The sequence below is a fragment of the Petromyzon marinus genome, chromosome 55 (assembly GCF_048934315.1).
Source record: "Petromyzon marinus isolate PM22_M1 ecotype Great Lakes invasive population chromosome 55, UKy_Petmar_22M1.pri1.0, whole genome shotgun sequence".
NCBI lineage: Eukaryota > Metazoa > Chordata > Hyperoartia > Petromyzontiformes > Petromyzontidae > Petromyzon > Petromyzon marinus.
In genome coordinates this window covers 10,971,618-10,996,220 of record NC_133721.1, presented here as the reverse complement: position 1 = coordinate 10,996,220, position 24,603 = coordinate 10,971,618, and the positions used below count along the sequence as shown (strand labels likewise).

At 52.0% G+C, this 24,603-nt stretch overlaps 1 protein-coding gene across 1 annotated transcript; it reads right to left on the bottom strand.

The window, feature by feature from the left end:
* Window positions 1-9,455: 9,455 nt before the first annotated feature.
* On the bottom strand, window positions 9,456-23,588 carry LOC116954416 (PDZ domain-containing protein 8-like). Its single transcript, XM_076052236.1, has 9 exons — window positions 23,584-23,588; window positions 22,096-22,315; window positions 21,932-21,959; window positions 21,450-21,643; window positions 20,418-20,761; window positions 18,921-19,031; window positions 18,369-18,471; window positions 17,605-17,767; window positions 9,456-14,582 (listed from the first exon to the last, which is right to left on the bottom strand). Exons 1-9 carry the CDS (start codon window positions 23,586-23,588, stop codon window positions 12,145-12,147), a joined length of 3,606 nt encoding a protein of 1,201 aa, XP_075908351.1. The 3' UTR covers window positions 9,456-12,144.
* Between the last annotated feature and the right edge of the window lie 1,015 nt (window positions 23,589-24,603).

Below are 24,603 nucleotides of genomic sequence, written 5' to 3'. Positions count from 1 at the left end.
ACGCCCCCTGTGTGCTGTCTGTCCAACACAGATGCCACTGCTGTCCACCAGCCTGTCCACCAGCCCCCAGACGGGGTCTTCCGTGACCCTTGCCCCAGTTCCTCCGCCCTGCCAACACGCCCCCACCTGTCTGTCCAACGCAGCTGTTGTCGCCGCTGCTGCTGCTGGCCACCAGCCGGCGCTATTACACTGCACATGGCCCGCATCTCTCCGTTTAACACGGTCGGCTGTGCACGGTGCGAAAGAAGTTCAACACACACACACACACACACGCACGCATGCGCGTACATACAACCCACTGCGGCTCTGCGCTCCTTCAGCGGAGGAGGACGACGGGGAAAGAGGAGTCCCAAAACTCTACGCTGCGTAGAGACCCGTAGAGACACGGAGACCGAGAGGTGGCGACATCGAAGACGCAAACCAATGGAGCGCGTGGAACAACCCACTGGGGTCTGTTCGCTCCTCCAACGGGTGGAAGAGCGACGCGGCACGGACTCCCTCTCTCTGCTGAAGCCCTCCCGTTGTGGCCAGTAGCAAGCAGCGAGCTGCAGACCTCCACGTTGTTGGCATCGAGCACCTGGAGTTAACATCGCTGCTGCTGCTGCTGCTGCTACTGCCACCACGCGCAACAGCATTCGACCCGCTGCAACTCGACAACACGACACACTTGGAGATGGTTGACCATACTTCAGCGAGTTGGTGAAGAAGGGAGGAGCAGGAGGAGCAGGAGGAGGAGGCTCAGCACTGGTCAACGATGGCATCCTCTCGCCAAATGGTGACGTGTACGTACGTTGAATTTCTTTCGCGCCGTACGAAGCCGACCGTGCTAATCGGAGGTGTGAACAGAACACGTTAGCTGCCCCGCCCCCCCCCCCCCCCCCGGGGGAAATCGAACTCAGCTCAGCGGCAGTCGCAATCGTGACCTTACCTCGCACACCGATTGATGATCGGTGCCTTGGATCGGCTGCGGTTTGCTTGACTTGTTGCGATCTCAGCAAAGACAACGATCCCCCCCTCCCGTCCCCGTTAGCGAGCAGCACCTATGTTATGAAGACTGGCACTGGACACAAAGACAAAGATCGCCCGTATAGCCTGTAACAGACCGTCGGGGCAAGTGCTGTTAGCGGGCACCTATGAAGGACGGCACGGCACGCGACGGGGTGGGTGGCCAGAACCACGCCCGACCGCCTTCGTCTCCCCAGTGGCGATGTTCACACACCGCACCAGGTACTCGTTTGAGGCTAGCGGAGGCCCAGGACCAGTTCAGATAATCGTCACCGGCGTTGGCCGCGAGCGGAAATCGAACTCGGCTCGCCGGGATCGTAGCGCAGCGCAGCGCGACACCGCCGCTCGGACACACACAGCCACTCGCGTAACCACTCGATCCTAGCAATGCTCTGAGCAGGCAGAGGGGGCTTCGGTAGTAGAATATTGAGTGCTTATGATGCTCGTAAACCACAAATCGCGACCTTCCCATTGGTTGACATCAATCATGCCCCACCACTTTGGCCACCCTTGATAACCAACGAAAATTTTTAATCGCTTACGCACGGTGAGATCGCATGTTGCATCACACACATACACACACCGCGCGCGCGCACCGTTCTGAACTTTGGAATTGGCAGAATTGTTGTAAATATCGGGCAAATTTCGACATTTACATTATGAGACCTCCTTTGCCAGTAACAAGATATAGTAATAGGTTTAACCCTTTTAACTGGCACAAAAACTGACACCTTTATTCAAGGCATCATGTTTGCAATAACCACAACACAAGCAGTCAAATTGCATTTTGACTAAAGGTGTCAATTTTTGTGCCAGTTAAAAGGGTAAAACCTATGACTGAATTTCGACATTGTTCACCACTTTGCACGCGCACCACGAAGGGCCCACGTTGAGCAAAGCGACGTGAAGTTAGGTGCGGAAGGGCTTGTTGTTGTTGTTGTAGGACGTAGGTGCTCGTGAAACTTCAGGATATTTATTGGGTGCGCTAAATAAATCTTGATTTAAAGCTTTCGTCACTGCAGGAATTCATACTCTGTTGGGTCTTTCGGTAAAGTGACGTAGATCGAAAAATAATAGATCAAGACGTTTCGATCGCAACACAGGCAACCGTCTTCAGGTGACAGAGAGAGAGAGAAAGCTGTCTACGGGACTTTACCGAAAGACCCAAAGCGTATGCAGTCAATAACTTTCGGCGGGGGGGGGGGGGGGGGAATGGTGGCGCAGTGGTTGGGGGGGGGGCATTGTGGCTTTGCGCCTGGCCACCCACGTGACACACAGCGCGTGCCATCTTCCTCGGGCAGCATTCGTTCAAATCAAAATAACAAGAAGATACATTTTTTGTTGGTATTCGGTTAAAATTAAAACATGAACATCAACTCCTCAATATTTCAACAGCCACACGACAAGGTGATGAACGCGAGACGGTCATATTAAGACTGGAACCAACTCACCCAACCCCCACCCCCCCCCCCACACATTAAGCAATCACCTTCATATTCTTAGTTCTTTCGGTAAAATCACGTGGAAGGGAAATAATAAAGTAATAAAAATATAACATAATAAAATAAAATTCTCACGACGTTTCGGCCACAACGCAAGCAGCCTTCCTCAGGTGTTCATTAGGATGCTGTCTATCCAACAGCTCTGTCTTTCATCTTCTTTGGTTCTTTCGGTAAAGTCACGTAGAATGAGAATAAAATAATAAATTAATAAAATAAAATAACACAATTAAATTCTCACGACGTTTCGGCCACAACACAAGTGGCCTTCATCAGGTGAAGGGACGAGACTGTCTGGAGGACAGAGAAACGTCGTGAGAATTTCATTGTGTTATTTTAGTTTATTAATTTATTATTTTATTCTCATTCTACGTGACTTTACTGAAAGAACCAAAGAAGATGAATCCTTGCAGTCACGAAAGCTTCAAATCGAAATTTTACCAGCTCTGTGTTTCTTCACCTGAGGACGGCTGCTTGCGTTGTGGCCGAAACGTCGTGAGAATTTTATTTTATTATGTTTTATTTTTATTCGTTTATAGTTTCACTTCCACGTGGCTTTACCGAAAGAACCAAGAATATGAATCTCTGCAAGTCACGAAAGCTTTAAATCGAAATTCAATCACCTTCACGAAGTTTTCCCACTCCGCATTCAAAACTCGACTTATTTCCCTGAGCTCCGCACCCGACAATCCCTTTAATCTCCACCTCATACTCGCCACCGTCACTTTGCCATCTTCACGGTCGCACGAGACGTCTCTCGCTCATCAACCCCATTCATTCGCCCCATTCATCATCGCTCACCATCGTCGTTTTCGCTTTCACCAATTTTACTCACTCACACGGTGTAACATTGTCGATTTTGTGTAAAGCGCCTTCGATAAGGGGACGTCCATAAATGACGTCACGCACCTGGGGGGTTGGGGGCGGGGTCAGACGTTTGTGACGATTTGTGACGAAGGGGGGGGGGGAGGTTGAGAAATGTGACGTCACATCAAAATGCGCAACTTTGAATAAATCTAGACAACACGTTCTACTTAATTAAATAGACTTTTTAAAATAAATGTTTTCTCCTACAACATCAGAGTGCAGCGCCACATTAAATACGCACTACAATGACAATAGTTTAAAGCGATTTGAAGCATGTTTTATTTTGGGGGGGGGGGGGCAGAGCTTTGTGACGTCATACTTGAGGGGGGGTGGGTCTGACTTTTTGTGACGCCGTGTGACGAAGAAGGGGGGTGGGGTCAAAAATCGTCCAAAATCGCGTGACGTCATTTATGTACGCCCCCCTAAGGCACCGTATACATCTTTTTTATGGTTAGACAACAGCCCCAATGCGTCTCCGGAATCTCAGGTTTGCCAACCCCCTTGACCTAAGCCATCTAAAAATTCCCCGCATCCGCAACGTCTGCGTGTTTACAAATGGCAGCAAGAGTCTTGCCATCGAAGCTAATAACCAAGATCAACCCTCGGCAGAATTTTTCGTTTATTTTCTTGTCCCGTCGTCGGGTGCACGCTGGGCGATTTGTTAAACCGGGGCAATTGGCTCCGTACAAAGAATCGAGTTACAATAACGGACTTGGGTTGCCCCTGCCATATCCTGTCAGCCCGTACGAACGGCACGTGTAAGAGACACGCGCACAAAGACCCCCCTGTGTAACACAGAGGGTTTTAGTAATAGGTTTTACCCTTTTAACTGGCACAAAAACTGACACCTTTATTCAAGGCATCATGTTTGCAATAACCACAACACAAGCAGTCAAAATGCAAACAAAAGAGACAACTCTGATAATAATATGCACTGTTCTTGAATTTGATTGGTCCACACCCGAGACGGCTTTCTTTAGAGCCTAGTCTCCACTGGTGTTGGACCAGAAGACGCCAAAAGGCGTACAACTCAAAAACAGCGCACCATCAGAGTATTGAGGGCTCGGGGTGAGCATTTACATTATGAGACCTCCTTTGCCAGTAACAAGATATAGTAATAGGTTTTACCTTTTTAACTGGCACAAAAACTGACACCTTTATTCAAGGCATCAGAGTTGTCTCTTTTGTTTGCATTTTGACTGCTTGTGTTGTGGTTATTGCAAACATGATGCCTTGAATAAAGGTGTCAGTTTTTGTGCCAGTTAAAAGGGTAAAACCTATTACTATATCTTGTTACTGGCAAAGGTCTCATAATGTAAACAGAGGTTTTTTTAGGAGGTTAGATGGCGTGAATATATAAATGCGTCGCTAAACCCGCCACCACCCGACACGGCCAATTAATAAGGGTTTGTCACGTAAACAAAACGTGCCAATTCGTTACTAGTACAGCACACCGGTGTGTTGGAGAGTAAACCCACTGTCATTGTTGTGGGTACATGAACTGACTGAGTCGACCTAGGGGAAGCCCAGGACCGGTTCAGATAATCGTCACTGGTTTTGGCCGTGAGCAGGAATCGAACAACAACAACTGCCATTCGCCACTAAGTGGCGGTGACGTCACCACAACGCTTGTGCCAGGCCATGTGCACCTTGAGGCCACGTGAAGTGTCGAACGCCCGCTGGCAGGAGGTCACGGGGCAGACCCAGGTGCTACGGGTCGACTGACTGAGATGACTGGCTGATGCACCACCTGTGCCCCCTACTGTGCCAACCTGCTGTGCTTTAGCCACACGGCGCTCCGCTCGTTGTTGTGAGCGTCGCTCCTCCGCCCTCCGTTGTTGTTGGAGGGCGACTGCCTCCAACTGCCCAGTAGCGTCCTTCACGAGCCTCCTCCAGAGAGGCCGATCTTGACACCGCTGGTACCAGTCATCGGCAAGTCCACTCAGCTCCACGTCCTCCTGTACCACATCACTCCATCTCTTCTCTAGCCCGTGCCGCGCCCGTTTAGCCCCCTCGATCCGGCCAAACAAAAGCTGTTTCGGCATGCGGTGGCTGGGCATGCGGGCTACATGACCCAGCCAACGCAGCCTTGCCTGCCGGAGGAGCTTACCGATGGGACCTTGCCCAGATCTTTCAAAGATTTGTGAGCTCCTCACAGGAATCGAACTCACACGTACACATACACATCACACACCCACACATGACGCACACACACAGCACGCACACATCACATACACACATCACACTCACATCAAACATGACACACACGTGACACACCCACACATCACGCACAGCACACACGCACACACAATGGCTTCACTGTGAACATTTACAACTTTCTTTTTTTATTATGCAGACATACTAATAAAGTTTAATATGCCACTTAATTACTTTTTTTTTGCAATCATGCTACAGAACAGCATCTGGAAGTTGACATTACAGAACTATTATTGGACCTTTTTGCCAGTATTAAAGTACGAAAAGTAAGAATAGTTTTTACCCTTGTATTGCCAGACAGGGTAAAATCTTGATTTAAAGCTTTCGTGACTGCAGGGATTCATATTCTTGGTTTTTTCGGTAAAGTCACGTAGAAAGGAAACAATAAAATAATACACCATTTAGGGTCTTAATTGATTGTTCACGCTTACGGTGGCTTTCAGACCGCATCCATTATTTTCGTCTCCCCCCTCCTCTTTTCCAAACATAGATGGACTCGTCCATCTAAAATAAACTGTCAAATCGCTCTCCGTGGTGCTAACGTAAAAAAACCGCCACTTTTTCAAATTTTCTCGTTGTGGTTTTCACACCTGATGATTGCTTGTGTTGCAAGTCGAAACGTCGTGAGAATTTTATTGTTCTATATTTTTATTATTTTATTGTTTCCCTTCTACGTGGTGACTTTACCGAAAGAACCAAGAATATAGGGTAAAACCTATTCTTAATTTTCATTACAAAATGACTGCTCCCGAGGTACATCAACTGCATCTTTGCTCGCATTCTATGGGAACGTCGGTACATGTTGATGTTTTGGATACATTGTAAAACACCTGTACGATATGTCTACATGTGGCTTTAGAAGGAAGCGTAGTTGCGCGTAGTCATTCACAGGTCCTCGAGTGAAGCTTCGACGTTAACTCTATGGGCGACACGGTGGCTAGGAGATGTTAACCCCCATCGCCTGCGGTGCAGGAGGTCCGTGGGTTCGATCCTGTATGTATGTTGAACTTCTTTCGCGCCGCACGTAGCCAACCGTGCTAATCGGAGGGTGGTGTTGAGTAACGCGACGTGAATGTGACATGCCACGTGGACCCTGACGATGCCTGCTGTATATTTGGAGTTTGCGTGTCTCTCTCCCCGTGGCCGCGTGGATTTTTCTCCGGGTCCTCTGGTCCCCCCCCCCCCTCCACATTTGGAATCAACGTCACGCGTTTAGAGTGTTTGGCTGCTGTTATAAGTTGACGCACGTGACAAGCCACTTCGTTGAGCTTTCATTTGTGGCCAGGTCGCTTCTGCAAATACAGCTCGACAGCTTGGTGGGTGGTACCTGGTAAAATAAAATAGAGTTCAGTGTTTTAGTTTCGTTTAGAGTTGCAGTCTGGTCAGCGTTGCCGACACAAGCATCCCGTAGTCGCAATTTAAAAAAAGTAAAATAAAACTGAGGTTAATTAATTTTAATTCTGAGAAAAATAGAAACATCGAGTCGACTTTCATGCGGCGAGCATCTCTCCTACAGCAGGGGGCCCCTTGTGGCAAAAAAAACACGTCCCGCTGTTGCGTGAAATAAATCAACAAGGTCACTCAAATGAACCTCAGAAAAATAACATTCCAAAAACAAATCTGCCTCAATGGCCCAATGTATAACACAACGGGGGTTGGGAAGGGGCGTTACGATGCCCCGTGTGCGTTGCAGATCAATACAATTTCATCCCATAAATTCCACGAATAGCACAATTGTGCTGTAGTAACATTGCGACAGCAGCAATTAAAAAATAACATAGCAGAAGCAGCACACTTGAACACGTGTCGCAGGCCAGCCCCTGCAACGGCGACGGACGTTCCGCCATAAGACCTGCAGAACGCTGGGTTTGTCGTCCTTTGCAGGCTTTCTCCTCCATCCAAGGGTTGACCGTGGACGGGATGGAACTTTCCTCCATCACGGGGTGGGGGAGGCCCCGCTGTTGTCTTCGGCAGTTCTCGTGCGTTGTTGCTGCTGGGCCTGCGTGCCGCGGTTGTGGAATTCCCGATCGTTGGAAATTCGTACATCCGACAAGTGTGGATACTTTTAAAGTCTCGTCTTAAAACGACATCTTCTTAGGCCGGTTTATTATATTCAGCGTCTCCGTCTCTCGTGGCCCTATCTCTGTCCTTATTCTTACAAGGCGCCTTGATACACGAGCGGTAAGCTCCTTACAAATAAATGTAAATTGTTATTCGCAACGAGCCGCGTCCAATGGACCGCAGCTCCGCCAACCGCCGGCTCTCTTCCAGGCCACTCGAGTCCGCGGCCTCCTCCGGGGCAGTCTCCGGGTTTTACGAAGGACATGTCCCCCACGAAGCGATCATCAACCTCAAGGAAATTCCCTCTTGGGTACGGCCACTCCATCGAGGATCGGCGTATATTTGTCCAGCGGGGACGTCCAGGGTGTAAGTCCTTACACCTCAAAACGGCCTAAGTTACCCTTCCCTAAGTGAACCCTTGAACTAACGCAACCCAGGCGAAGCTAACGGGGGTCACACGAAACTGGGATTGCAAGACCGGAAGGAAAAAAAAACCCACCCAAGACATTGATTCCTCGTGATTTATTGATACTGGTCGTATTGACCACGACAAAGAAATTATACCAACAATGCTCACACCCAGAAAAAAATAGAGTCGGCAAAACAATGGCCACATACGTACAATCACCGTATTACTATATAGGAGCCTCCTGGTTACACCACCAGCCAGCCCACAAGGGATTATTGTGTCCGCCCGTCGTGCATCCAAAAATGGGAGGGGTGGGGCTGGGTGGAGAGGGGAGGGTGGGGAGGGGCTGGGTGGGGGCTGGGTGGAGAGGGGAGGGTGGGGAGGGGCTGGGTAGGGAGGGGCTGGGTGGGGGCTGGGTGGGGAGGGGCTGGGTGGGAGGGGTGGGGCTGGGTGGGGAGGGGCTGGTCACCCCGTGGTGCCCTTATAAAACTCAACGTTTAACCGACTCACGCCGGCTTGTGCCCACCCTCACAGTCGGGCATATTTGCGGAACACACCACGTGGTGCCGTTGACCTTGGCCACTGACCGAGCAACCCAACGTTCCTACCAGCCCCCTCCGCAGGAATGTGTTAAGATAGGCGGTGGAGGGGGAAATTAAATAAATGAAACCAGAGTGCGTTCATCCCCAGCGAAGAGGTTCGCCGCTCGCGGGCTTCCGAATGACTTCGACGGCATCGGTCGCCGCGACGGCCGCGGGGCTCCCGCGGAATTAAATTCCGCCCCGAACGGTTCCCGCAGATACCGCGACTGTCCCGCGGGCGATTCCCACGTTGGGACGTTCGCACGCGGAGAGCGTCGGTCAGTCTGTGTCCGTCCAATCGTCTGGTAGTACTGGTGGTCCACGTGGCAGCACTGCCAGACAAAGTGGTCCGCGTTGTAGCCTTAAGCAGCGATTCTGGTGGGTCACGGTGGTAGCCACAGTGGTACACGAGTGGGCTCGGGAAGGGGGGAGGTTCAGTGCTTCGGGTGGTAGTTCTACTGGTCCCAGAGGTAGTCCAGGTGGCCCAGGTAGTAGTCAGGAGTGGCACCTGTGATAGTCCCAGCAGTCCGATTCACAGTCCCGAGAGGTGTCTGTAGTCCGAGTGATAGACCAAGAGGCCCCATGAGAGTGCTGCTGGTGGTTCTCATCGGGAAGGACCAAGTGGTCGACCCGGTTACTAGCCGGCTACCGCCAACCAGAATTGCCATTGCAACGTATGGCCAATGCACGTGTCATACATTTGGCTAGGCCAGTCACGACTCCCCAGACCATCACCACCACCACCCTCCCTCATCCCCCCCCCCCCCCAATTTTGTAGCCACGATTCTCCCGACCTCGTTAGGAATGGGATCACAATTGCAGTCGAGGAATTTTTATTTAAAGCTTTCGTGAATGCAGGGATTCATATTCTTGGTTCTTTCTGATGATTGCTTGTGTTGCAGTCAAAACGTCGTGAGAATTGTACTGTTTTATATTTTTATTATTTTATTGTTTCCTTCAACGTGACTTTACCAAAAGAACCAAGAATATGCAGTCGAGGAGTCGCACAATACTGCCCACCTCTAGTCTGCGCACACGTGACATATGAACACATTTCGGCACGTTTAACCGCAGCGTATACAGAGGCATATATTTGAAATGGGGAGTTTATGCTTGCATAACATATCAACAGCTTAACTAAAAAAAACCCCCACAAGACTTAAACATACCACAGTTTAAAATCATACTTTGGTGGCCAGCTTAGCCACAGTTTATATCATATTACGTGTTATGGACTTTGACAACAGCGATTCAACACCAATCAGAGGCATTCAGCCGAGTTTGACAAACTCTCCGCGCCCGACTCTCTAAACTGAAGGGGCGGGGAACCTTTTTTCTGCCAAGAGCCATTTGGATATTTTTAAAACATCATTCGCGGGCCATACAAAATGATCAACTTAAAAACTAGCCTGTTATATTTGGTCAAACATTTAATTAACTCGCCCCCAATGTGACGGCTGGAACAGACCAAATTATTTCGCGGGCCTCATACGGCCCGCGGGACGGACATTCCCCACCCCTGCTCTACAGTACGTACGTTGTATTTCTTTCGCACCGTATGTCGTCAACCCTGCTAAATCGGTGGTGCGGGGGAAGGACAACAAACCAAACATAAAAAAAAATCGACATTTAAAAAGTGCATAGCTCCAGTGGCTTCCTAATATCGGAAGGGAAGAGCGTTCCGGACGGCCGCAGAAGCGCGTTCGAAAGCGCATCGCGACGACAGTGACCGCCTCCTTGCCCGGTGGCCAGCCACGAAGCTGCCGATCATCACAGGCCAATAAAAGTTTAACTCCCACCGAGGCCACCAAATGGATTTCCCCACGATCGCCACCCACCAACCACAGCGAACCGTCCGCTCCCGAGCGGACTCGTACAATCCCCGCGGCGTCGTCTTCTAGCAAAAGCACACCCCGTGGCATGCCAACTGCCCCCGCCCGCGCCACTGCCGGCAGAAGGGGCCCTCTGCGAGAGGCGCCTCTAAGGAGAAGCACGCCAGGAGGGTATTTGGCCTACTCTTCCACGCTCTGGCCGGACATCTTGGGAAGTGGTGGAAGAGTACCCGCGCGCTTCCCACCCCTCACACCGCGACTGACCTGCCGATCCGACCACTTTTTACGTTCTGTTTTGCATTGAATTTGTACCGAATTCCCGGCTCCGAGAATATAAATCATATGCATCAGCGGAATGTCTGGGAAAGTGCCACCCACACTGCATAAAGGTGTCCTTGGCCACTCGAGAGATATAAGCGTGAACTGTGAATGATCTCTTCTGCATCTCGTAGTGGCGAAGTGCTATCTCCCGTATCCGTCGCTGCATCGATATGACACATTAAAAAAGTCAGTTCATCTTGAACCATTAATTTCTAGTGAATTTACCTTCATTCTCCTGCAGCCCGTGTGGTTTGTACGAATGCACGTTGAACGTCATTAGCACTGTACGTGGAACAACCGTTTTAAATCGGAGGTGTCGGAGGGGAGGGGGGATAACAGCACCTGAAGCAAAAAGCAGTTCTAAAGAAATTAATCATCTGTAATTTCGGACTCAAGTGCAAAGTGTCCTTGGAATGATGCAGAGTGAAGAGAGTGTTCCCACGTGTGGTAGAAGTAAAGCTGCGTTGGCTTTGGGACTATTGAACGATCATACAGTGTTGTCCACAACATTCCGGGGTAGGCTATCCCCCCCAAACTATATATAAACTATTTTTTATTTTACCAGGCAAGGCCACCCACCACTAAACAGCTTTTTTTCCGTTTCCTCAACAAAATAAAGTTAATTATAGTCACGCCGAACGGAGCGCGTTTACGGCTTGTAAATGCTATTTATATGTATAGCTTTCTAATATTATAATAAGTCTACAAAAAATATATACATTTAAACAAAACACTGTAGGAATCTGCAACCCAATGCTATGGTATGGTACTAGACTAAGAGAGCACTGGTGCATTAGGTTTCTGCGTTGGCTTGAGAAGCAGCTAGCGGGCAAATTCCACAAGGCTTTTGCTCGCCATTCAGTGTTTTAACTTTGTGCGATATTCAAATAAAAATTCCCAGTTACATTTGTAAGCAGTTAACCGCAATAAACCTCGTTGTTTACATTCCAAATATAGTGACTCCTTTACTTACGAACGAGTTAGGTTCCAGAGGTCTGTTCGTAAGTCGATTTGTTCGCAAGTCTAGCTTTACTCCTGTCGATTCCAAACACGTTGTACGGCGTGTACTATAAAAAGACACGGGAAATGGATTTAAAAGTTGTATAATCTCCTGTAGATGTAGATGCCACCGGTTCTTCACGTTCTGCAGATGTAGAAGCCACCACCGCCATCTATTGCGCGGCGGTTGAACTTACGGATCTCGGTCCGAACAGCCCACTCGTTTGTTCGTATCTCTGAAAGTTTGTAAGAAGAGGAGTCCCTGTGCACAGTTAGAATCTGAAATCATTTAAACCCCTGTTTTACAAGTGAACCGGGTAAGCTTACGATAGCTTCGTCTCCCGCGTTGACTTTCAAGTTTTCTCGCAGTCGGTATCATCGCCGACCTCCAACTCGGATGCCTCTTCTTCAGTTCCTTCAAGTCTTTGATCCGCAACGGATGTTTCAACATCCGCGCGGTCTTCGACATCAACGCGCTCCAACGAAATCTGATCGTCGTCGTCGTCACCACCACCGCCACCACCGCCACCACCACCACCTTCTTCTTGCTCGGCCGCAGCAGCAGTAGCAGCAGCGCGCGCGACGTCCGCACTCGGGCCCTGCGGACGCGTGTCGGTGGCTTCTGCGCAACGGGCCTTGCCGCCGAGATCACCGCAATGGGCCGACTCCCGGCCGCCGCCCCCCGCCTCGCCGTCCGAGAGCCGCGGGTTTCCGCCACGCCGCTCCTCCTGCTCCTCCGAGCGAGCCGCGAGCTCCGGCGCCGCCTCCGGGGGGTCAACCCGCGCCAGCTCCAGGTCCTCGAGGCCCGCGCGGTAGTGCAGCATGAGCAGGGTGAGCGCCTGCAGCCGCTCGTTGGACTTCCTCACCTCGACGGCGATCAGCTCGGCCGTGGCGCGGGCCGGGTCGGCCGAGGCCGCCGAGGCCGCCGAGGCCGCCGCCGGGTCTTGCTTGAGCGTGCTGTTCCTCTCCAGCTCGGCCTCGATCTCGCACTGCAGCTTCTCCAGCATCAGCTCGAGCTTCTGCTGCCGCTCGGCGCTCGGGAGGTCCCGGTAGAGCGCCCGCCCGATTTCCTTCACCGCCACGAAGACGCTGTCGTGGAGGCCGCCGTCGCGGTTGGCACCCGCCGATCCCCGGCGCGTCCCGTCCGCCGCGTCGGAACCCTCGTCTGCGCCGCCGCCGCCGCCGGCGGCGCCCTCGGTTTCGCAGACGACGCCGTGAGCCGTCTCGGGCGGCCCGTCGTCGCCGGTCCGCTTGGCTCCCGGGCGCAGCTGCAGGCGTTTGCGAGCGTAGGGGATGAGGTTGCGAGCGAGCGCCGCCGCCTTGTGCATGCTCTGGGGCCGCTGGCGGTCCGTCTGCCGGGTCCCCGGGCCCGCGCCGTCGCGCGAGCACCGCGGCTTCTCCGCCTGGTACTTCTCGCGGCACTTCTTGTGGCAGACGTAGGCGCAGCGGCTGCACCTGGACGCCGAATTGGTCCAGATTTGGTTCTTGCAGTAGTCGCAGTTGGTCGGATTTTGAAAGAGCGCGTCCCTGAAGTCGTGCCTCGACGCCTCCGTCGTCCGCAAGGCGCCGTCGTCCCTCTCCGAATCCGAGGCGTCGTTGTCCAGCGATCCCGTTCCGCGCGTTTTTACCGCCGCCCTGGGCCCCGCCGACGCCCCTCTGAAGCCGTCGGCGTAGGCGTGCGAAAAGTGCAGCGTGACCTCGCCGAAGCACAGCTCCTCGTTGAACCCCTTGTGCGACGCAAGCTGCTTGAACTGCGGCCGACCGAGCAGGGCGGCCGGCTTGGGGTCGGGCGGACGCAGCAGGTAGGTGCGATAGAACCGCAGGGAGCCCGTGTCGAGGCACTCCGACACGATCTCGTCCACGCCGACGCTCGCGTGGCCCACGCACGCGGCGGCGGCGGCGCAGGCCGGCCGGGCCCCCGGGGCCACGCGCTCCTGGCACCACACCAGCACGTTCACATACTTGTGGTGGTCCTCCACCCGGAACTCGGCGCAGCCGGCGGCTCCGCCGGTCCAGGCGCAGGCGTTGTTGCCGTACGCCGCCTTGGTCGACGTCCACACGTCCGCCCTGGCGGCCGCCGGCGCTTCCTCTGCGCCGGCGGCGTCCGCCTTGGCCGCCGCTTTCGCCGCCCGCTCCGCGGAGCCTTTCGCCGACCGCGCCGTCGAGGGACCGCCGGCGCCGGCGCCGGCGCCGTCGGCGTCGGGGGCGGATTCCGGCTTGTCCTTGGGCCTCGGCGGAGCGGGCGGTTTGACGGGGCCGCTCGGGCCGCTCGGGCCGCCCGCGTCTTGAGACTCGGACGCGTCTGCGTCCGCGGGTACCCTCGGGCACTCGGCAGCGCGGCCGTCGCTCGCTTTGGCAGCCTTCGAGCAGTAGGCCGCCGCTCCTTCCCTCGGTTTGGCGGAATGCGACGGAGAACCTCCCGGAGAGGCGTTCTTTGCGGCGGCGGCGGCACCGGCGGCACCGGCGGCGGCACCAGCAGGAGCCGGAGGAGCCGGCGACTGTTTGAGGCCGACCGCAGCCAAACGCGGAGTCTCGTCAGCCGCCTGCGCTTCGTTCGTCGTCGCCAAGCAGAGATCCTCGAAGTCCGAATCGGGGTTGGCAGAGTCGTCCACCGGGAGGTTTTTTGGCGCGGACGCCGGCGCCACCGGCGGCGCCGCCACCGAGGCTCCCGCTGCCGCGTGGCTTGAGTGGACAGCGCCGGTGGGCGGTTCCTCCCGCTGCAACACGATCCGGACGGGGTCGGCCGAAGCGAGCAGCTTTCCGGCGTGCACCAGAGAATAGACGTTGTGACCTGCAGAAGCACGCAGGGCGGCAACTTCTCCGTGCTTCACGAGCGAAACGTTTTGGCAGCGCGGAAAATTATTAATAATTGTTGACTAAAAAAACGAAAACATTAAACCACATATTCTTAGCTCTTTCGGTAAAGTCACGTTGAAGGGAAACAACAAAATAATAAAATATATATGAAACTACATTTTGATTTAAAGCTTTCGTGACTGCAGGGATTCATAGTCTTGGTTCTTTCAAATTTTCTTGCTGTGGTTTTCACACCTGATGATGATTGCTTGTGTTGCAAGTCCAAACGTCGTGAGAATTTTATTGTTTTATATTTTTATTATTTTATTGTTTCCCTTCTACGTGACTTTACCGAAAGAACCAAGAATATTAAACTACATTTTATTTTACCGGGTAAGGCCCACTTAGCTATGTAGTTCTTTATCAGAAGCGACCTGGGTATCACAAATGAGAGCTTGACGAAGTAGCGCATCGTCGCGTGGACATTCATCGCAGCCAAATGCTCTACACGCGTGACGGTGATTCTAATGCTCTACACGCGTGACGGTGATTCTGTTCTACACGCGTGACGGTGATTCTAAACGGAGGGAAAAACCGGAGGACCCCGAGAGAAAATTCCACACGACCACAGGGAGTGAGACACCGCAAACTCCACGTATACAGGTGTCAGGGTTGGGAATAAACCCACGGCCTCCGACATACCAGGCGAGGGAGTTAACATCTCGCCACCTGGAAACACTGCCGTGTCCATAATACAGGTGTTTTTTGGGTTAGACTGCATAAATATATAAAAGTGTTAATCATAGTGGTAGGAACCTCCTGCTTACACCAGCCCACAGGAGATTGTGTCCGTCCGTCCGCCGTGCATTCACAAATGGGAGGGGTGGGGCTGGGTGGAGAGGGGAGGGTGGGGAGGGGCTGGGTGGGGAGGGAGGGGCTGGGTGAGGAGGGGAGGGGCTGGGTGGGGAGGGGAGGGTGGGGAGGTGCTGGGTGGGGAGGGTGGGGAGGTGCTGGGTGGGGAGGGGCTGGTCACCCCGTGGTGCCCTTATAAAACTCAACGTTTCACCGACTCACGCCGGCTTGTGCCCGCCCTCACAGTCGGGCATATTTGTGGAATACACCACGTGGTGCCGCCGTTGACCCTGGCCATTGACCGAGCAACCCAACATTCCTACCAGCTCCCTCCGCAGGAATGTGTTTAAACCTGCCACCACCCGACACAGCCAATTAGTAAGGTTTGTCACGTAAACAAAGCATGACAATTTCTAGATTTGAAGCTTTCGTGACTGCAAGGATCCATACTCTTTGGTTCTATTCGGTAAAGTCACGTAGGTAAAAAATAAAATAACAAAAATCACGACGTTTCGGCCAGAACACAAGTGGCCTTCATCAGGTGAAGGGACCGTGCTGTCATGAGGACAGCGTTGGAGTGAAAACAGCCAAGCCCAGGTCGCGTCCTTTAAGCTGTGTGGGAGGAAGCAAAACGTTTTGACAAAGGAATTAGCATAGAGATGAGCACGATGTACGTAGGAGGTGCATGGGCCATGATGGACCAGGAGCGGGTGGGGACCATGACGGACCAGCAGCGGGGGGGGGAGAGTGAGTGAGTGGAGTGAGTGAGTGGAGTGAGTGGAGTGAGTGAGTGGAGTGAGTGAGTGGAGTGAGTGAGTGGAGTGAGTGGAGTGAGTGGAGTGAGTGAGTGGAGTGAGTGGAGTGAGTGAGTTGGTGGAGTGAGTGGAGTGAGTGGAGTGAGTGAGTGGAGTGAGTGGAGTGAGTGAGTAGAGTGAGTGAGTGGAGTGAGTGAGTGGAATGAGTTGGTGGAGTGAGTGGAGCGAGTGAGTGGAGTGAGTGAGTGGAGTGAGTTGGTGGAGTGAGTGAGTGGAGTGAGTGAGTGGAGTGAGTGGAAAGAGTTGGTGGAGTGAGTGGAGTGAGTAGAGTGAGTGGAGTGAGTGAGTGAAGTGAGTGAGTGGAGAGAAATAAGCAGCTGTGAAAGTTTGGGATACCACTACTTGGAAAAAAAATACTGCACCATTGAAAATTAGTTTAATATTTGGTTTGATTTAGAACATCTTTCCAATGATTGCTTAATTTGAAACCATCCTCTCGGTTGAAATTGTCTGTGTTTGTAAATCTGAATTGCCTCGTGGACAAATCTCTGATAAAAACCCATGGGTTTGCAGAGAACCTTGGTATCGGAGAAAACTATATCGTGATCACCCACAGCATTGTAACAGTCGTCAGCTACGGCAGAAGAATTCGTTCTGCCGTGTTTCAAATCTGATTTGTGCTCGCGAATTCGGTCAGAGACATGTCGCTTCGTCTCCCCGATATAGCAATCACCACAAGTGCAGCTCAATTTGTAAACCCCGGGGTACTGTAAGTCAGGAATGACATCTTTCACGGATGGGATCAGGTCACGGATTTTGTGTACTGTATTGAACCGGACCAGGATCTTGTGTTTGTTTAGAATTTTGGAGATCTTTTTTAGTAACGCCTGCTATATATGGTAGTGTGATGGTTTTGACCGGAGTATCAAGTGGTTGTTTCTGTATGGAGGGAGAAACAGCTTGGCGGATGGTACGGTCAGAGTATCCGTTTCTCTTGAGGGCCAGGTGTACATGTTTTAACTCACTGGTCAGGTGGTGTTGGTCCGAAATGCAATGTGCCCTGTGGTATAACGTTTTGATGAGAGAATTCTGTTGAGCTGGGTGGTGGTGGGAATCAGGTTTCAAGTTGGATGACAATTTGTTACTTGTACAGCACACCGGTGTGTTGGAGAGCAAAGTCACGACCATTTCTCCACAAAGCTGGCTGTCCACCTGATGATGCTAGTTGTAATTACTGGCGAAACGTCATACTCAGATTGTAAATGACAGAGCGACGATGAGAGAGCGGCCGTAGCGACGATTGCGAGCGTCAGTAGGCAGCTCTATTATGTCACCAACGGGGGAGCGGCTGGCCGCAAATAAATTGAAAGGGGGGGGGGGGGTACCCGACAGAGCGACAACAAACCGGACCTGCGATGGACACGACGCGATCGTCCTTGCGAACGTCGGCGCCCGCGGCGGGCGTGTTGGGAACCACCGTGGAGACCACCACAAGGTCCGGATCCCCGTCCGGCACGGAGATCTGGCGGAACGTGAGCCCTATGAGCGGCGAGGTCCCCTTCGATATTTGTATCTGCGTGAACGTGAGGAACAAGAAAATAAAAACCACAGACACATGCTTGTACACGCGCTCCATTCTCGCCGGCAACCTTCACAGTCGCAGCACCGACTTTTGCGTCATTTCCGTACGGAGTTGGCCAAGGGCTCAAGTTGCCTGCAAGAACCAGAGACCTATGGTATTGATGATGAGCGTTGTATTAACTATGTATTTTCAACTAGATAAATATAAAAAGACAGAAAATAGATTATGCACACACCTGTGCTCCCCGCATATACCAATCTACGCCAACCGGCGTAGTGAAATATGGTCAAATAACCCCCATGACCTGCATGGCATGGGGAGGCCCTCATCCAAAAGGCTGTACGGATAACTATATTTACAAGATGTACACATACTTCAGAGAGAGAGCGACCCACACATTTTAGAGAGCGGGCCTTTGCCGTTGACATTTGCCAGTTCACCAGGAATGGTTCAAGCAAGTGTGGCTCTGCTGATGAACGTTATGCACTCCCAGAAGGCCTTGTGATTTGATGGGAAGTGGAATTTTATATCCATATATATAGATATCCATATATATGTGGAAGGATAGCGTTAAACGAAGGGGAATACACACCTCAATGAAGAGGAACCTCACACCTCCTGTACACTTGGTGGTCGCCAGCTCCAGGCTGCAGTAAACGTCGGTGTCTCTGTCTGGCGCGGTCGGAAGAAGGAGTCTGGAGCAAAAGGGAGAAAAGGGGGTGAGATCAGCCGCAATTAACTATTTTTTTATTTCACCAGGTAAGGCCCACCGAGGTACGCCGCTCTTTTTCAGAAGCGACCTGGTTATCACAAATGATAGCCAAACGAAGTGGGCTTATCATTGTGTGGAAACGTACAGCAGCCAAATAGTCTAAACGCGCGACGTTGATTCTAATTATGTGGTGCGAGAAAAACGGAGGACCCGGAGAAACATCCACGCGACCACGGGGAGAACACGCATACCCTCCAGATATACAATAGGCATCAGGGAGCGATCGAACCCACGACCTCCTGCATAACCGACTGCTCCTTGCCGGCACCCATGCCACTTCCTATGACGTTGAAGCGCGTTAAATAAACCAAGCGGGTTGCCGATTTTCTTTTTTTTTTACACACCCCCCCCCCTCCCCCCCCAAGTGGTTACCTGCTGCATCCTACGAGCTGAACTTTCAGAGTCCCTCGTTTGAGCTCGGCCACCGGAAGACTCGCACTGGCGCCGTCGCCCTGAACGTGCGATGGGAAGAACGGCTTGTACCTACGCAGAAAACACGAGGAAAAAAAAACAAGTGTCAAGCGTAAACTAATTTCAACATGCACATCGGTGAAAAGCGGCGTTGGAGCGGTGGCAAAAAGCGGTCGGCGCACTGGGCTATGAATGTTTCGATTTGAAGCTTTCGTGACTGCAAGGATTCATCTTCTTTGGTTCTTTCGGTAAAGTCACCACGTAGAATGAGAATAAAATAATAACATAACACAATAAAATTCTCACGACGTTTCGGCCACAACGCAAGCGGCCGTCTTCAGGTGAAAGGTACAGAACTTATTCTACGTGGTGACTTTACCGAAAGAACCAAAGAAGACTATGAATGTTTGTCGACCCGAGTTTGATTCCTGGACGGTGCTCACACCGTCGCCGGCGAGCAAGGTAGATCTGAAACCAGTCCTCAGCAGCTCGCCCCCCGCCCCCGTCAACATTTACCAGCACCAACGTGGTGAAGTATGGCGAGGTAACACCCTTTGGACCGACAAAAGCATGGCAACAGTATTCATCCAGCAGTGGGCTATACCGTCATTAGCATGCATGAGGAGGCAGTGCAAGTAGTAAGCGCACTTGGAATCGGAGTAATTCATATCGCACAAGACGCAATCGCACAGGCGCTGTGCTTTCCGCCTTTGGATTCTTTACAGAACGTCTCCAGTCAATAACAAATCCCGGCACGCAGTGTTAAGCCGTACGCAGATTGTCCCAGCTTACACGTGGGCGTGGTGACGCGCACCCACGATCCAGCCCTCACGGAGGTGGGGGGTTGGGGAATCACGCAGAGATCACTGCGTGCGAAACTCCTTACCCGCTGGACCGAGAAGTAGCCTAACAGACGGCAGTAAAAACACGTGGGGTTGCTCACCGAACAACATTCCTCCTCCGTACATACGTCGGATTCATAGTCTTGGTTCTTTCGGTAAAGTCACGTAGAAGGGAAACAATTAAAAAAATAATTTAAAAATACAAAAAATTATTGCTTTGGTTTTCACACCTGATGATAATTGCTTGTGTTGCAGTCGAAACGTCGTGAGAATTTTATTGTTTAATATATTTTTTATTTTTATTTTATTGTTTCCCTTCTACGTGACTTTACCGAAAGAATGTAAATAAATTAATAAAAATAAAACATAACAAAACAAAATTCTCACGACCTTTCGGCCACAACACAAGCAAGCCTTCCTCGTGAGAATTTTATTTTATTACGTTTTATTATTTCATTGTTTCCCTTCTACGCGGCGACTTTACCGAAAGAACCAAGAAGATGAATCCCTGCAGTCAAATCAAAACCTATACGTCGGATTGCTAAACAACCCACTTGTTTTCCCTCCTCCTCCTCCTCGTCCTCGTCCTCCCCTCCTAGCTAGGTGCTGCACGCACCTGATCTTGTAGCTGGGCAGGGTGTGCTTCCGCCGCAGCACCTTCTTGATCTGGTTGACGATGACGGTGGTGAGCTGCGGCATGGGGCGGCCCTCGTAGTGAGAGCGCACCTCGAGCTCGGCCCGGGGGTCGCGCGTGAACGCAAAGCTCCAGTGGGCGAGGGGCGGCGCCCGCGTCACCCGCACCCGCAGGGGGCCGCGCACGCGCGCGATGCGCACGAACAGCTCGGCGCGCTTGCCGAACACCAGCTCGGCGTGGACGCACACGTAGCAGCCGCCCGTGTACTCCACGTCCGCCTCCAGCTCCAGCTCGTCCGGTAGTTCCGCCGCCTCGTCGTCGGCCGTCTTGTGTTCGTACACACACACCCCCCACACACACACACACACACACCCACACACACACACCCCCCACACACACACACCCACACACACACACCCCGTAAGGGACGGACGGACAAACGGAAGGGAAGATCCTTCAGGCATTGCTCTTTTTTTTTTTGCTTTATAAATCGGTTCTCTCTTTAAGACATTGGCGGTTAAAACCCAGACCAGCCAGGCTCACCGTGGAGTCGGTACCGAACTTAACAGACAAGAAGCTTCATCCTGCACCCACTTCCCCTGGAAGGAGAAAACAGTCCAAACTCATCATGGCGAGGGGCAGGTGATGGTACGGGGTAGGTGGTAGTACGGGGTAGGTGGTGGTACGGGGTAGGTGGTGGAACGGGGTAGGTGGTGGTACGGGCCAGGTGATGGTACGGGGCAGGTGGTGGTACGGGGCAGGTGATGGTACGGGGCAGGTGGTGGTACGGGGCAGGTGGTGGTACGGGCCAGGTGGTGGTACGGGGCAGGTGGTGGTACGGGGCAGTTGTTCGGTGAGCAGCAACAGCAGCAGCAGCAACAACAGCGACAACAGCAACAACACAACAACACCAACAACAACAGCAGCAACAACAACACAACAACAACAGCAGCAACAACACCAACAACAACAACACAACAACAGCAGCAGCAACAACACAACAACACTCCTGACCTGCTGCGCCGCGTGCCCGGCGTTCTCTCTGCGCGGCAGCGCGGTGCACCGCACGGCGTGGAACACGGGCAGCGCGTCGCCCAGCGAGACGTCGCGCAGGCAACAACAACACAACAACAACACAACAACAACACAACAACACCACAACAACAACAACACTCCTGACCTGCTGAGCCGCGTGCCCGGCGCTGTCCCTGCGCGGCAGCGCCGTGCACCGCACGGCGTGGAACACGGGCAGCGCGTCGCCCAGCGAGACGTCGCGCAGGCAACAACAACACAACAACAACACAACAACAACACCACAACAACAACAACACTCCTGACCTGCTGAGCCGCGTGCCCGGCGCTGTCCCTGCGCGGCAGCGCCGTGCACCGCACGGCGTGGAACACGGGCAGCGCGTCGCCCAGCGAGACGTCGCGCAGGCAACAACAACACAACAACAACAACACAACAACACCACAACAACAACAACACTCCTGACCTGCTGAGCCGCGTGCCCGGCGCTGTCCCTGCGCGGCAGCGCGGTGCACCGCACGGCGTGGAACACGGGCAGCGCGTCGCCCAGCGAGACGTCGCGCAGGCAACAACAACACAACAACAACACAACAACAACAACAACACCACAACAACAACAACACTCCTCACCTGCTGAGCCGCGTGCCCGGCGCTGTCCCTGCGCGGCAGCGCCGTGCACCGCACGGCGTGGAACACGGGCAGCGCGTCGCCCAGCGAGACGTCGCGCAGGCTGAGGCCCTCGACGAGCCGCCCCGCGGTGCGCGCCTGCAGCAGCTCCAGCATCTCCACGTGGATCTTGCGGGTGACCCAGGCGCGCAGCTCCGACGAGCCGCGCAGCTCCGAGAAGACGCTGAGCAGCAGCGCGTTCAAGCAGCGGCACGCCTCGTACGGGGACGACGACGACGACGACGATGATGCTGCTGATGCTGATGTGGTGGAAGTGGTGGAGGAGGATGATGAGGATGATGATGTGGTTGTTGTGGTGGTGGAGGAAGTGGATGAGAGCGGGGTGGTGGTGGTGGTTGTGGAGGTGGTGGTGGAGGTGGTAAAGGCCGCGCCGCGGAGTAAGGAAAGCAATCGGGGGTGGCGAGTGGTGACGGCGCCACGGGGTGGGTAGGTGGCTGTGGAGGATGAGGAGGTGGATGAGGAGGTGGAGGAGAGGAAGCGCAGCAGCAGGAGGAGCTGGATAGCGACGGTGGCGAGGCTGGCGAGCAGCGCGGTGAGAATGGCGACACCCAACATCGTCGCTCCTCTCGCTCGGGTGCGATCGGGGCGTGAAGGCAAGAGATGGTGAGGAGGAGGAGACGAGGTGAGAGTGACGAGGTGAGGAGCGTGACGCGCCCCGCGTTACCTCCTCCAGCACGCTACTCCGGCTGATGTTGCGACGCCTTGATGGCGATTCCAATTCATATAAAAGTTAATTTTGGATCGATTTCTTTTATTGGGCTATTGCGGTGAATGCAGAATCGACAGTGGTTTGAAATCGAAATCGGCGTATCGAATCGTTCGTTCGCCATCCAATTCGATTCCAAAATCGATGTAATTCAATTCCAAGAGAATCGATTATAACTAAACCCATTGTTACTAAATACACGATCATCCTATTCTTGGTTCTTTCGGTAAAGTCACGTAGAAGTGAAACAATAAAATAATAAAAAAATATAAAACAATAAAATTCTCACGACGTTTCGACTGCAACACAAGCAATCACCATCAGATGTGAAAACCACAACAAGAAAATTTGAAAAAAGTGGCGTTTTTATTTTTAACGTTAGCACCACGGAGAGCGATTTGGCAGTCATTCAGATGGACGAGTCCATCTATGTTCGGAAAAGAGGAGGGGGGAGGCGAAAAATTAATGTATGCGGTCTGAAAGCTACCTTAAGCGTGATCAATCAATTAAGACCCGAAATGGTTTATCAAATCCTTCCAATGATTGCTAAGCCAGAATCCATATTCTCGGTTGAAATTGTCTCTGTGTTTGTATATGTGGATAGCCTCATGCACGAATCTCTCATGGTGGCCAGATGGCTTGCAACGAACCTGTGTCTTGGAGAAGTCAATGTCATGTGAGCCTACTGAATTATAAGACATGTCGTTTTGTTCTCCAAACCAAACGACATGTCTCGGACCGCAGTCGTGAACACAACGCAGACCTAAAACACGGTAGGACCAACACCTCGGCCGTGGCAGATCACTGTTATAATTGTATTGTTTCCCTTCTACGTGACTTTACCGAAAGAACCAAGAATATGAATCCCTGCAGTCACGAAAGCTTTAAATCAAAACACGATCATCCGTTAAGATGTGTTTTTTTCTGGGTTAGATCGCGTAAATAAATGCGTCGTTAAAACCGCCACAGCCAATGGTAAGTTTTGTAACGTAAACAGAACGTGGCCAAGTCGGAGCTAATTCAGCACCAGCGGTGTGTTGGAGAGCCAAGCCACAACGTTTAGTGTGCTGATCTTTAAAGTTGCATTGAAAAATGTTGATACTCCGACTGATGCTCCTGTTGTTTGTGGAGTGACTCATGCAGCCAGCTATGGCTCTAGGGTTTGGTGTTACATTTTATTTATGTAGTTTATTGTTAAAAATCCGGTCACAGTCCCTATAGTCACTGTTCCATTGTATTTATGGCTTTCATTTGGTGATTTCGAAAACGTTTTTTGGTTTGGCCATGTTTGTTTGTTGTAGTACGGAGTTGGACTGATGGCCTTAATCTAAGTTGTCTTGTGGTTGTTGTTGTTTGACTTGCATCCCACTGGGATTTTTGCACGCAGCGTTGGTGTACGGTGCTTTTTCAGGAATATTTTAGCTGTTTTTTCCTAGATTTTCTGTTTGCACGGTCACATAATCACTTTAAGATGTTTTCCTGTTCATATTTTTTTATTTGTTGCGGTTGCACCCGATTCAAGAGCCGAATGGCTCACAGGGCTATACCAAATAAATTAAACTGGAAATGAAACTGAAACGTTTACAATACTTCATCATGAGACCTCCTTTGCCAGTAACAAAATATAATAATAGAGTTTTTACCCTTTTATCTGGCAACAAAACTGATACTTTTTTTTAACAAGGGATCATGTTTGCATTCACCACAATATCTGCGGTAAAAATTCAAACAAAAAGACAACACTG

Coding starts and splice junctions, on each gene's coding strand:
- LOC116954416 (XM_076052236.1), bottom strand. Junction 19,032..20,417: donor CTGCCCAGCTACAAGATCAG/GTGCGTGCAGCA, acceptor TTTTCTGCGTAG/GTACAAGCCGTTCTTCCCAT. Junction 14,583..17,604: donor TCGCGTCGTGTCCATCGCAG/GTCCGGTTTGTT, acceptor GTGCTTCTGCAG/GTCACAACGTCTATTCTCTG.